Source organism: Camelus dromedarius, chromosome 31 (genome assembly GCF_036321535.1).
Source record: "Camelus dromedarius isolate mCamDro1 chromosome 31, mCamDro1.pat, whole genome shotgun sequence".
Taxonomy (NCBI): Eukaryota; Metazoa; Chordata; class Mammalia; order Artiodactyla; family Camelidae; genus Camelus; species Camelus dromedarius.
The window spans coordinates 2098459-2111128 of NC_087466.1; the positions used below are offsets into that span (position 1 = coordinate 2098459).

The 12670-nt window shown below is 54.4% G+C and overlaps 1 protein-coding gene across 6 annotated transcripts in view; it reads left to right on the plus strand.

The window, feature by feature from the left end:
* The first annotated feature begins 1454 nt into the window (after positions 1 to 1454).
* The window catches only part of DGCR2 (DiGeorge syndrome critical region gene 2), a 41401-nt gene continuing 30185 nt past the window's right edge, over positions 1455 to 12670 (plus strand). For 3 of the 6 annotated variants that reach the window (XM_031443207.2, XM_031443206.2, XM_064480984.1), the window contains exon 1: positions 1455 to 1648. In XM_031443207.2, the coding sequence (XP_031299067.2) occupies positions 1570 to 1648 (79 nt within the window). In that variant the 5' untranslated portion in view covers positions 1455 to 1569. Of the gene's footprint in view, positions 1649 to 8983; positions 9218 to 12670 lie in introns of those variants that run through there. The other 3 variants (XM_031443204.2, XM_031443205.2, XM_064480983.1) reach the window with 2 other exon arrangements.

A 12670-nucleotide genomic window follows, 5' to 3' on the forward strand; every position in this document is an offset into this window, starting at 1 on the left:
CAGGGCAGATCTGGGGCTGAAGGCAGAAGACTGGGACTGGATCCCTCTGTGAGGGCAGCAGCTGCTCCTGGGATTGCTCCCTAAGGATGTGTGAACAGGGCATTGTTGGACAGGGGCCACTGTTTCTGCCAGCAGCGGGGCGCCTCTGCTGTGGGCCCCCTTTGTCTAGCATCCACTCCTGGCCACGCCCTAAGTCAGCAGGAGCAGACAGGTCTGGCCTAGCCTTGGGATTGACCTTGGTCCCATCTGGCCAGAGGGAGTGGGTGCCTCTCTCAGATGGCCCTGAGTGTCACGGGCTGGAATCCTGGGACCCTGGGACCCTTGAAGGGGCTTGGGGTGACTGCTCCTGGGGAGTGACTTGGTGGGCTGGAGGTGGGCTGGGCTGGGTGCCACCAGCCTTGGCCCTCCCCCCTCTCTCTGCACCCATGGGCCAGGCCTTGTGTGCATGGCTGGTGGTCCTTCCTTTGGACAGCTCTCTTTTGCTGAGGACACCCCATCTGTTGTGCTCCTCCCACAATGACAGGTGCAGGGCCAGCGCTGGGAGCGTTGTCCCCAGCGGCTTCCCTCCGTGCAGACGGGGCCTGCGGAGGCAGCAGCTGTGCCCGCGCTCCTCCCCCTCCCCCTGGCTGGGCAGGGCCCTTCCTCCAGAGGCCGGCTTTGCTCTCAGTTCCTAGGATGTGGGCTTCCCTGTCTGTTGGCGCTCCTTGTATGACCCTCCTTGAAGCTGCTTCCTCCTCCGTTTGAAATATCTCAGTGTGTGTGCCAGCACGGCCACACCTGCGTGCTCCTCACGGCGTGGAGCCACCTCCAGAACCTCCTCAGAGAGTCCGGACCCCTCCAGTTTTTCTCATCTCTCTCCGCTGCCGTTCGGCCTTAAAAAGACCACTTTGGGGCGCGCTCTTGGGCTGCTGACTGGACCTGAACCTGCAGGTGCGCGAGGTGTGAAGACCTGGTGTCCCAGGACGGGCTTCACCTGGTTCCCCGCCGCCGGGTCTCCGCACGCCCCACCCCGGGATCGCCAGCCTTGCCAACCCTGCGCCCCCTCTGTGCCCCGCCCCCTCCCCTCAGGCCCCGCCCCGGGCCCTCCTGCCCCGCCCCTTCCGTGTCCGTCATCTCTGCCCCACCGCCCCTGTCTTTCGGAGGCCCCCGCGCTCAGGCTCCTCCCCCGGGCCCCAGCTCTCTGTTCAGCCAATGGAGCCCCTGACTTCTCGTAGTCCCGCCCCCACTGGGCCGGCCCCTCAGCCATCTCCCCGCCCTGGGGCCTCGCCCCTTTGGGGCACTGCGCATTGGGAGAGCGCAGGCCCCGCCCTCGCCCGGCTCTCATTGGCCAGCACCGGCGGCGCGGGCGGGGGCGGGGCGGCGCGGACCGAGCAGGACGGCCGCCATCTTGCGTGGAGCCGGAGTCGGAACCCGCGGCTGCGGCCGAGAGCGCGCGGCCCCCGGAGCCCCCGCCCGCCGCGTCCTCGCCCGGTCCGGCCCCGGCCCGGCCCGACCCGACCCTCGGCCCGGCCCGGCCCGGCCTCCCCGCGGGGTCGCGCGTCCGCCCCGGGGACGATGAACGGAGGATAAATGGTGCCCAAGGCAGACAGCGGTGCCTTCCTGCTGCTCTTCCTGCTGGTGCTCACGGTCACCGAGCCGCTGCGGCCAGGTGCGCGGCAGGGGCGGGGCGGGGCGGGCGCGCCGGGACCTCCACCCCGCCTCCCCACGGGCCGGCGCCTCGGACCTCGGGGACCCCCGGACCCGTCCGCGCGCTGTCGGCGGCAGCCAGGGCGGCGGGGTTCGGCCGGGGCGGGGACCATGGGGCGCCGGCGTCTGCGCCCTGGACGCCTCTGGCTGGCAGTCCCGGGAGTGCTCCGGGGCTGTGACCCTCAGATGCTGTCTTCGTAAGGAAGCCTGTGGTGGGGATCGGGCTCGCTCGCGGCCGCCGAAAGGTCCTCTGCCTGTTCCTGACGTACCCCCTCCTCCAGCGAGAAAATCAGATCCCCAAATGCAGGGCCGAGTTATCCGCCAGGCGCTGGAGGCCGGGTGCTGGGGGCCCGCGGTGCTTTTAGTGGCCTGCAAAAATGTTTTCTTTTAAAACCAGCAGGAAAAAATCCTGAACTTTCAGGTCAAAGGAAATGTTGTAACGTGTATGTGTAAATACATTCGTCTGTACACCAATGCAGTTGAAAAGTGTGATTCTTAATTTTTTTCACGGAGGAAGGGGCCCAGGCAGGCAGATTGCCGGGGCATCTTCTGTGGGTGCTGTCAGACCACGGCTGTAAAGGCAGCAGGGGGTGAAGCGGTGTGCAGCCCTCGGCCAGGTCCCCACTAGGCTTCTGCCCAGGGCACGCTGCACCTCTCCCTGCCACCTTTACCATCTGTGTAGAGTGATCTGCCTCCTCGCAGTGCCTATTTGGTGGCCAAGGCCCTGGCCCACACTCAACCTGGAGCTTCTCTGGGCTCCCCATGTAGAGCTGGCTGTTCACTGCTGTTGGTGTTCTCTGGGCGGCGAGGTGACTGGTTGTGGGGTGGTCTTGGTAGGAACGGAAGCCAGGAAGAGGTCCCCCTGTGGAGGGAGTACTGTATGGGCTCTTGCGGACCAGGGCCAGTGGACTTGTGGGTTCTAGTGATTAAGTTCTGGAGAAAACATGTTTACTCCTGTGGAGAGGTGGAAGTCATCCTGTCTGACTTCTGGGTCCCGGTTTTGGACATTACGTTTCTGGAGTCTGAGGGGTGAAGTCACACATCACATCTGTCTTCCTTGGGGTGCCTCTGGTGCCAGGTCCGGCATCTCCTGCCTGGATGATGGACATGACCAGTGTCCCCAATTCCTTTTCCGCCTGTCCACATATCCTGCCAGCTGGCCAGTGCAATTCAGAAAGCGTCTGGGCATGCTTGCCACCTGTCTGTCACTAGGAATCCTCCTGTGGAGAGAATACACCCTCCCTGTAAGAGTGCTGATCAGGTGTGGAAGCAGAGGCTGGGTGTAAATCAGTCCTGAGGCAGGCGACAGGGGTGGCCAACCGTTTGCACCTGTGAGGCAAGGGACGACTTCAGGAGACCTGGCTCTTAGGTCTGAGTTGGGGTAGGGAGATGGCTTGGGTTGAGGGAGCAAAGGTATCCTTTTCATCCCATGACTCTCCAAATCAAAACTTTGCAGCAGCCCCTGGTGGTGTCTTGAGTTGCCCTGCAAAGCCCAAGGGGCACTATCCTGCGCCCTGATTTTGGTTGGGCAGCGAGGTGGGTCTCACTCTCGGTCACAGTGTTCTCCTTGTGTGCCCGTGTGTGCTCTGTGCTTCAGGCTGCTGGCTGGTGCCTGTGAGGAGGGCTTTTCTGGTCTTTTCTGGCCTGCATGCTCTCTTGGAGTCCTGGTTTAGACCCACGCTTGGGTGTGAGGAGGGCGGCAGGCAGAAGCTGCTTCCCAGGAGGAGGGAGCCCTGGAGGACGGGGGCTCAGCCACTTTCGGCCGCTCTCTGACATAGGCTAGGGTGTGAGGCCTTCCCCAGAGTGGGAGCAACAGGAATGTGCAGAACTTGACCTCTTGCCAGAGTTTTCTTTTAAATGCATGTTTGGTCTCATTTGATTGAGGATATGTTATATGCCGGGGACCATTCAACCCCCAACACTGGTACTGACTGAGCTGGTTGAACTCTCAGGTGATCCTTGTGAGGTAGATCCTGTTACTGGCCCCATTTCACAGGTGGGGAAAATGAGATCGAGCTCATGACGCCAAGAGTTTGGAGCACAATTTAGTCCTAGAGCTGGCCTGCCCGGCATCAACCAGCCTTGGCCCGGGCTCTGTCTGCTCCAGCTGTGTGTCCTGCCCTGGCTGTCCCTCACCCCAGCTGTGGAGCCCAGGCCCCCTCCCTTCCCCTGACGGACCCTGTGGTTCTTCCATGTGAATACTCTCACCTGAGGGACGGAACCAGCCCTGCCCTCCGATCCCTGCTCTGACTGGCCACAAGGACCCCCAGCAGTATGTGTTGTGTATGCCGGGGGCCGTAGTGAGAAAGAAAGGTTGGGGACCTCTGTTGGGGGTGACAGACATGGAGGGGCATTTGGGGGCCACTGATTGATCCCGTCTCGTTGACCTTTCTCTGTGCAGAGACTGTGGCATCAAGTAAGTATTTTTTCTAAAACTGTGTCCAGCTTCAATTATGAAGGAAAATCCTGCCATGTTTTAGCCCCAGCTCCGTGCAGGGAGACCTCACCGTATGTATCTGAGGAAAGTTTTCCCTCCCTGACTGAGCCCTGTCCCGCCCGAGGCCCCGGCCCTGGAAGGGCAGCCTGATAAGGGAGCAGGGCCGGGTGCTATCTTCCTTGTGGCTGGGAGAGGCCACATAGAGGGGGTCAGGCCGGGTGAGCCGGCTCCCAGCTCAGGGATCTGTCCCCGGGGCCATGAGGGGCCCAGAGGGGCCTGCTGGCTGTGCCGAACTGACGAGTCCTCCGTGAGCCAGGCAGGGGCTGCAGCACACAGGTCAGTGCACAGGGAGAGTGCGGGTGTCTCACCAGCAGACGAGGCGAAGCTCGTGGAAGCAGCTGGGAAGCTGAGCTGGCCCGGGGTTGCCGGCCGCCGCCTGCAGCCCTGCAGCACTTTCCCGCTGGCAACGTGGGGGCTCTAGGCCTGACTCTCATTTTTTAGTTGGAAAGTAGTGTAATACACTCTCCAACCTCACTAGCTAATGAGTTGTGCTTTTTTTAAAATAAAATCTTTTGTTTGGGAGTGATTTCCAACTTAACAGAAGAGCTGCAGAGGGGTAGTGAGCACAGAGAGCCCTGCACACCTTCTGCCCCGACCTCCCGGGTAGGATCTTGCCTCACCCACCTTATCCCCCACCCCCTGTGCACATGTGTGTATACACACACACACGTAGTTGTGACAGACGTCGTGGCCCTTCTCCGAACCCTGGCCACTGCAGAGAGCAGGACATGAGCAGGGATGCCGCCCTGCCCGCCCTGTGTGGCCACCGGGGAACCACGGGGAAAAGTGCTATGGCCAAAGCCCGGGTTAGCCCTGGGGCCGCGATTCGGGGGTAGTATGTCAGCTGGTGGCTCTGGTCTCAGGAGTGAGAATCGTGCTCTGCGGCACTCTGGCAGAGGCAGGTGCACCTGCCACTCCTCCCACCCAGGTCCCCTCGCTTGCACCCCGCACCGTCCTCCTCAGGCCGGGCTCCCGCCCTGCACGCGGATGGACCTGAGCTTGTGCTGTTCTCTGCCCCTCTTGGTCCTTGCACAGGGAAACCCCTAGTGGTTTCCGGCCTCTAAGCAAAGCGTCAGTGACGATGTGTAGGAGCTGGAAGACAGCAGGGGACAGGCTGGACGGCTGCTCCTCACTGTGCTGCTGGACCGCTCCCTTGTCATCTGTGAGTGGTGAGTGGGTGAGAGGCTGGTAGTCCCGAGAGCCCAGTTTTGGCCCAGAAGTTTGTCAGACAGTGCGATGGGTGGGCTCGCAGGATGGTTATTATGGTATAACTGTATCTTTGTTTTGGGCATGGTTACCCGTTGACTTGGGATGTTTGGTGAAAGAAAGGTACATCTTGTCCCGCCACTCTCAGCTTGGCTGAGTCCTGTCAGTGTGGATGTGGTCAGCCTCTCCTCCGGGCAGGAGAAGCCCAGAGGAAGGTGAATGGCCTTTGGGCCGTGGTTGGAGGTGTGGCCCGGGGTCCCAGAGTGCTCTTGGGCTTCTGGGCATCAACCCGGGAGGCAAGAAAGCCAAGGTCTAGGGTGGCTTCCTGCAAGGGGCCAAGGTGAGTCCAGTGTGGTGGTTTGAGAGCACGGACCCTACTGCTGCCCCCGCCCCCCGTGACTCCTCAGTGCCTCAGTCTCCTGGTCTATGACGTGGACGTATAACAGCGGATTTCATGGAGGTGTTGTGAGAATTTAAATGGGTAGATGCAGGGTTATATAAAGTGTATGATACAAAGCAAATGCTCCCTAAAGGCTGTGACTGTTACCCACGAATTGCATCCGGAGAGCGTGGGACCCCCTGTGTGTCTGTGCCCCCCCGGGAGGCAGGCAAGTGGAGGCTTCTGCTCTGTGCTCAGGGAGTCCAGCTGCCAACGGGGGTGGGGGGAGGGTGCAGGCTTGCCGAGAGACCCCCACAGTCACAGCACTTCGGACAGGGCCAGGATTGTTCACGCTGACGTGTTGTGCTCTTTGTCGTGTTCACGCTGGGTCCCCCGGGCCTGGTCTGGCACAGATTGGGCCCTCCGAAATCAGTTATTGAGCAGACGCACAAATGGCTATTTATATTTTGACAGAGAGAGTAAAAGCTCCCTTCGCCAGCGGGCCTCGCAGCTGCCCCTGGCAGAGGTGGCGGGGACCAGGGCCTGCGGCTGCCTGCCACACCAGCCGCCTTTGGAGGCTGCGGTGGGTGGGGGTGGTGCTGCAGGCCAGGTGGCCTGGGGCTTGCACTGGGGGGCTCGCTCCTGCGGGGTGAGCGGGCCTGAGAGGTGAAAGCAGGTGGGCTGGCAGGTGGGGGTGGCGCGGGGGAGGCTGCCTCTCTGACGGGCAGCCCTCTGCCCGAGGACCTTCTACTCTTCCTGGGTGTTGCCCCCACAAGCCTCGCTTGGGAGCTGGTGGGTGTGGAGGCCACGAACCCTCACCTCTTGGCCTCTCCCTCCTTTCTGCCCAGCATGGCCACCGCTTCAGTCCAGTCCAGTGTCCTCCGCACCCCATTCCCCTTCCCGTGCCCTGATGCGGGCCTGCTCTCTGCCAGACAGGACAAGGCTGAGACATCTGCGCGCCGGCCCTGGTTAGAAGCCCTTCTTCCCTGAGGACCTTCCTTAGGAGCTCCTCGCTTGCAGAGAGGGTTGCCTGGGGCTCCCTGGGGCACTGGACAAGGGGCAGGAGCCACCACAGAGGGTGTCCCAGAGGGTCAGCTGGGAGATGGAAGGTCCAGGGCCCCCTCTGCACTTAGGTGCCATCGAGTCTCCTAACGTAGAGGCCTTTCTAGTGTCACTGGCCACTTCTTAGGTCCCTGGACTGGTTGGCCGGCAGAGCTCTGTGGTCATTGAGGACGGAACCGGAGGACTAGAACCGCCTGGAAGCGGTGGGCTGGGCCTCTGCAGCAGTCTCTGGTGATCTTTTGGCCACCCTGGGGCACAGACACCTGCCTCAGATCCCCCCACCCAACCGCAGGAGGGACGCGGGCACAGACCACGTGTGAGCTGTGTGGAAGCAGCGCAGTCTGGAAACAGGAGGTTGTGGTTTTTCACATTTACAAAAACTCACTTATAGATTACATAAATGGAAAGGTACTTTTAATACAAGTTTTTGACTTTTTTATTTGACACTGTTTTGGAGGTCTTTGTAGGTCAGTGCATACAGCTTTACTTTATTCTTTTTTTTTTTTTTAATTAAATAAGACTTCATGAGAACGTCCCTAGGCTTGTTTTGCCCGTGGGGCTGGTTGCAGAAGCCCTTGTATCAGAACATCTCCCACCAGAAGCCGCAGGTGAGAGGTGGCATGGCCAGTGAGGAGACCTAAGTCGGGAAGCCCGCCGCACCCTTCCCCGCCTCTCGGGGGCTTGGCTCAGCCCAGAGCTGTCAGCGGCAGCTTGAGGTTGACTCCTGGTATTTACATGTGTTTATGCTTTAACTCAAGTTTGTGTTTGTATTTACCTAAGTGGCATAACTCCACCAAGGATAATTTAGAATCAGAGTGGCCATTTAGAGGAACTTGGACATGAACAGAATGATTCAGTTGGGAGGTGCCTGAAGGGCAGAAATGAAACCAAATCCAAAGATCCAGTGGTCAGGAGTTTTTATTGGTATGAGAAAGGTTTAATTCCAAAAAGAATTAAGATTTCAAAATGTCTTCCTTCAGAGGAATGCAGAGAGTTACCTCATTAAAAAAAAAAAAAAAACTTTTTACTTTGGAAACACATCATACCTGTAGAAAACTTGCAAGAGTAGTGCTGTGAAGTCCACCTGTATGCCGTTCACTTAAGTTCACTGACTGAACATCCAACTCACCACACACTTGCAGCCCTGTATGTGTGTGTGCGTGTGTGTGCACATATGCATAGACATGAAATATATCTGCATACACATCACACGCCCTCATTTCTGACTTCCTGGCTCCTGTTTCCAGAGAACAAGGCCATCTGGGGAGCACAGGGCAGGCTGTGGTACTAGGGTGTGGTACTAGGAGCCAGACCCCCGTTTTGCCAGTTGTCCGTTTACCACATTTTCCCCCAGTCCAGGCTCCAGCCCAGGATTGTGAGTTGCGTTTAACTGTCACGTGCATTTAATCTGAAATCTGGGACAGCTCCTTAGCTTTCGTTGTCTTTCATGGTGTGGACTTTTTAGAGAGTCCAGGCCAGCTGTTTGATAGAATATTCCTCCTCCTGGGGTTGTCAGGTTGCTTCCTGGTGGTCAGATTCAGTCGTTCCATCTTTCGCAGGAGTGACCCCCTGGACACTGAGTCTGCCTCAGTGCCCTCACCCCAGACATAGCTGGCTGCTCATCCCAGGAAAGGCGCTGTTAACCTTCGCCATGTGCTGGGGTGGCTTTGACTGCATTTTTCTACTGGAAAAGTGGCCTTTCCCCCTCTGTGATTGGCAGGTCCTCTGCAGGGAGATGGAGAGCCTCTCGCGGTGAATTTAAGCATCTGGTGATGCCTCTTGCCTAAGTCACCTATTGCTGTGATGGTTGCTGAATGATGGTTTTCAGGGGGAAGGTGTAGCTCAAGGGGTAGAGCATGTGCTTAGCATGCACGGGGTTCTGGGTTCAAGACCCAGTCCCTCCATTTAAAAATAAGTAAGTAAATAAATACACAGAATTACCTCTCCCCCCGCAAAAAATTTAAATGATGGTTTTCTTTTTTCCTTCCTTCCTCTTGTGTAGTCGACTGTAAAAAAAAAAAGCTCGGTCTTGCTCTTCAACTTTTTAACATTGTTATGGATTCATGGATTCTTCTTTTTACTTAGTGAATCATAGTGTGTTATTGTCATTGTTCGTTTTGATGCTTATATTGCTGTTGATTTGGGCATTGGGAGCCCTTCAGGCTGGCTTGTGTGTCCTTCCAACTCGTCACGTTCACGTTGAACATTCCTCATCACCAGGCTCACCTTGTGTCTTCCATTCGCCCTGTATTTTTCCACGGAGCACTGGTTCCTTTCAGCAGGGGATGGTAATCTTGGAGAAACCAAGATGTTGGTGCTGTGTTCATCGCCACGAGGACCTTGCAGTCCAGCTGGGGCGTGTGTCCATCCCGTGTGTGGGCGTAGGGGTGAGTGTCTTTTTCTCTTTTTGTCTGAGTTCATACTGTGTCTTTTAGTTCTGACCCAGCATCACAGGGTCTTGCTTGCTTTCCCCATTTCACATTTATGTCTCCCTTTTTCTACAGTAGAACTCTGGCATCCAGCAACATTAGTGGATTCACTATTTGCTTAAACCTACAGAGCACACAGAATAGTTTCAGAAGTGCTGTACCCACGACCACTGCCAACAGCAGGCCGCCCTAGTTAGGGCTTTTGTGATTTTTGCAGCTCTTTTTGTCTTTAGACTGATGGTTTATAGTCAAAGTACTGGGTCAAAAACTATTTGGATTGTCATCTGTGTGTCTGTTACTGTTATGTTCAAAACTGTCTTGATTTGAAACCACTTTTATTAGATAAATAGTACTGAGAAAGGCATTTACTGTAATCTCATGATTATACCAAGCTTCTGTTTCATCACACTATTTGCTAGGGAAACATCTCATCTTCCAATAGGTTGTAGTATTTTCCTGGGTAAATTAAAATACTGTTTTAGTAGATATTTACCACTTTGATGTACTGGCTCTCGTAGTATGTGCTGCTGTTTGCCAGTGTTGCTTCTGTGGGCTGAGGAGAATTACGAATGTTGAGTGAATGATTGCTTGGCATCATTGAGAAGAAAGGCCAAGTAAAATTTGTAACAATTACGTTCTTTAGATTTTTGCATTACTTGAGGCTATTAGTTACTGTTTTTTATTTTGTCACCTTAAAGCTTTTGACAGAGTGTATCAGAAATGACTCTGTGACACCAGCTGCAGTGTGGTGTCCCGGGGAGGATGCTGGAGTGGGGAGGGGGGTTTCGGGGACAAGTTGTAGGATTCAGTTCTTGGAGGTGTGGTGGTGGCTCCCAGCTGTGACAGCATGTCCTGGTGTTGGACGGAATGAGGACACGAGGTGAGGGACGTTCAGGAGCTTTGCTGTAAACCTAAAATTATTCCAGAATTGAAAATGTATTTAAAAAGTGATTTGCGGATAATAATTGAGTATTTTTAATGACTTATTTTTTTCTCTAAGAGTCCTGAGACCTCGTTGTCCTGGTTTTGTCCTTGACTGCAGTTTTGGCAAATCACTCTTTATTTCAGATTCTTCCTCAGGAAAATAAATGGAGAGTTAGATGTCCAGGATCACTTGGGCTCAGGTTTGTTGAGCACACACCCAGGCCCACCATCCAGCACCGTTTGTGTTCTCTGTCCTCCCCACAGCATGTTTCTGTGCTCCGATCGTCGGGGCCGGTGGCATGAAAGGCCGTGTGAAGGCGGCCCACCCCCGGCCCAGGGTTTGGGTGTGCTCGTGCTTAGGCCGTGCGTGACGGCCCTGTTTGAGGTGGGGAGCCAGTGGAGCAGGTGGGTCTGTTTCAGAGATTAGGATGCCAAGGCCTTAAGAGGATGATGACCTTGCCTGGTGGTGTCACCTGGCTTTTAAGTAGATGCAGGACCAGAAACTGAAGTCTGCTTATGGGTCCACGCGCTCTGCTCCCTGTTGCACGATTTCATTGCAATGGAAGAGCTGTGGGGAGCTGAGGGGAGGTGCGCCATCTGGTCCCCCCTCCCCCCCCGCCGCCACCGAGAGGGACACAGACTCTGTCACGGCTCTGTGGACCTGGCTGAGCAGTGCTTTAGTGGCCTCCCCGGTGACCTCACCGGCCTGCAATGCCCTCCGGGCCTTCTTCTCCTGGCTTTTCTTGTCTTCCCTCTGTGACCATGACCATGGCCTCCAGTCCGCGGTGCTGACGCCCCGCTTCTGCCCCACTACCTCTGCGTCTTCCTCAGTGCCCTTCAGGTGGCGGCTCACGTTTGGCCTGTATGCTGGCCCGGTCCTGTGTAACCTCCCCCCTACCCTGAGAGATGTTTTTTCAAGTCCCTTGCCCATTTTGTAATTGGGTTGTTTGCTTTGAGATTGTTGAATTTCAGGAGTTCTCTGTATATTCTGGTTACTAACCCTGATCACGTACATGATTTTCAGATATTTTCTCTCATTCTGTGGTTGCATTTTTACTTTGTTATTGAAGTTTGATGTGGTCCCTTCTGTCTACTTTTGCCTTCGTTGCCTGCGCTTTTGGTGTCATGTCCAAGAAACCATCGCTACATCCAATGTCATGAAGGAGTGGTATAGTTTCAGGTCCTTGCATTTAAGTATTTAATCATTTTGAGTTAATTTTTGTATATGGGATAAGGTTAGGTCCAGCTGCATTCTTTTGCACATAGATGTCCAGTGCTCCCAGCACTATTTGTTGGAGAGACTGTCCTTTGCCGTTGTGTGGCCTTGGCACTCTGTCAAAGATCATTCGACCATATGTGCAAGGACTTATTTCAGGGCTCTCTGTTCTGTTCTGTTGGCCTGTATGTCTGTGTTTACTCCAGTCACTGTTTTGTTTACTGGAGCTTTATAACTTCATGTGTTTTGAAATCAGGAAGTTGAGGCCTCCAGCTTTGTTTTTCTTCCTGAAAATCATTTTGACTATTCAGGGTCCTTTGAGTTCCCACATTAATTTTGGGATGGATTTTTCTATTTTGGCAAAAGAGAATATTGTTGGCATTTTGATACGGATTGCATTGAATCTGTAGACTGGGTAGTTTTGACGTCTTAAGTCTTCAGTCCATGAATATGGGGTGCCTTTCCGTTTATTTGTGTCTTTAATTTCAGGAATCTTTTGTAGTTTGTTAACTAGTGTACTAGCCTTTCACCTCTTTGGTTAAGTTTATTCCTGAGTGTTTTACTTTTTTTTAATGTTATTGTAAACAGCGTTGTTTTCTTAATTTCAGATTGTTCATTGTTACTGTTTGGAAGCGCAACTAATTTTTGTGTGTTGACTTTTGTGTCCTGCAACTTTGCTGAGTTTGTTTATTAGTTCTAACAGATTTTGGGTTTTGGGGGGGGTTTGTGTGGAATCTTTCAACTTGACCTGTAAAATCATGTCATCTGTGAACAGAGATTATATAACTTCTTCCTTCCCAATTTGGATGCCTTTTATTTCTTTTTCTTGCCTAATTGCACTAGCTAAGACTTCTAGTATTCTGTCGAGTAAAACAGGATTTAACTTTATGAAGTTTCTGATAAGAAACTGCCAGGTATTTTTTTCTGAGTGGTTCTGCTATTTTGCGTTCCCATCAGTAAGAGCTCTAGTTGCTCCACAGTCTCGTCGACATTTGCATTGTCGGACTTGTTAAGTTTGTCTAGTGACTTCGTTGTGGTGTCACCTCAGGTGGTTCTTCTCAGTTATGTTTCCCTGTGAGTGATGTTGTTAACTTTTTCATGTCCTTGTTAACCATTCATGTATCTTCTTTCAAAAAGTATTTATTCAAACCTTTTGTCCATTTTCATGAGGCTGTTGGCCTTTTCGTTACTTGTACGTACTGCTGGGCTGTAGAAGTGCTTTGTGCTCCAGCGACACAGAAGTCCTTATGCGTGTTGCTTGCAGGTGTTTT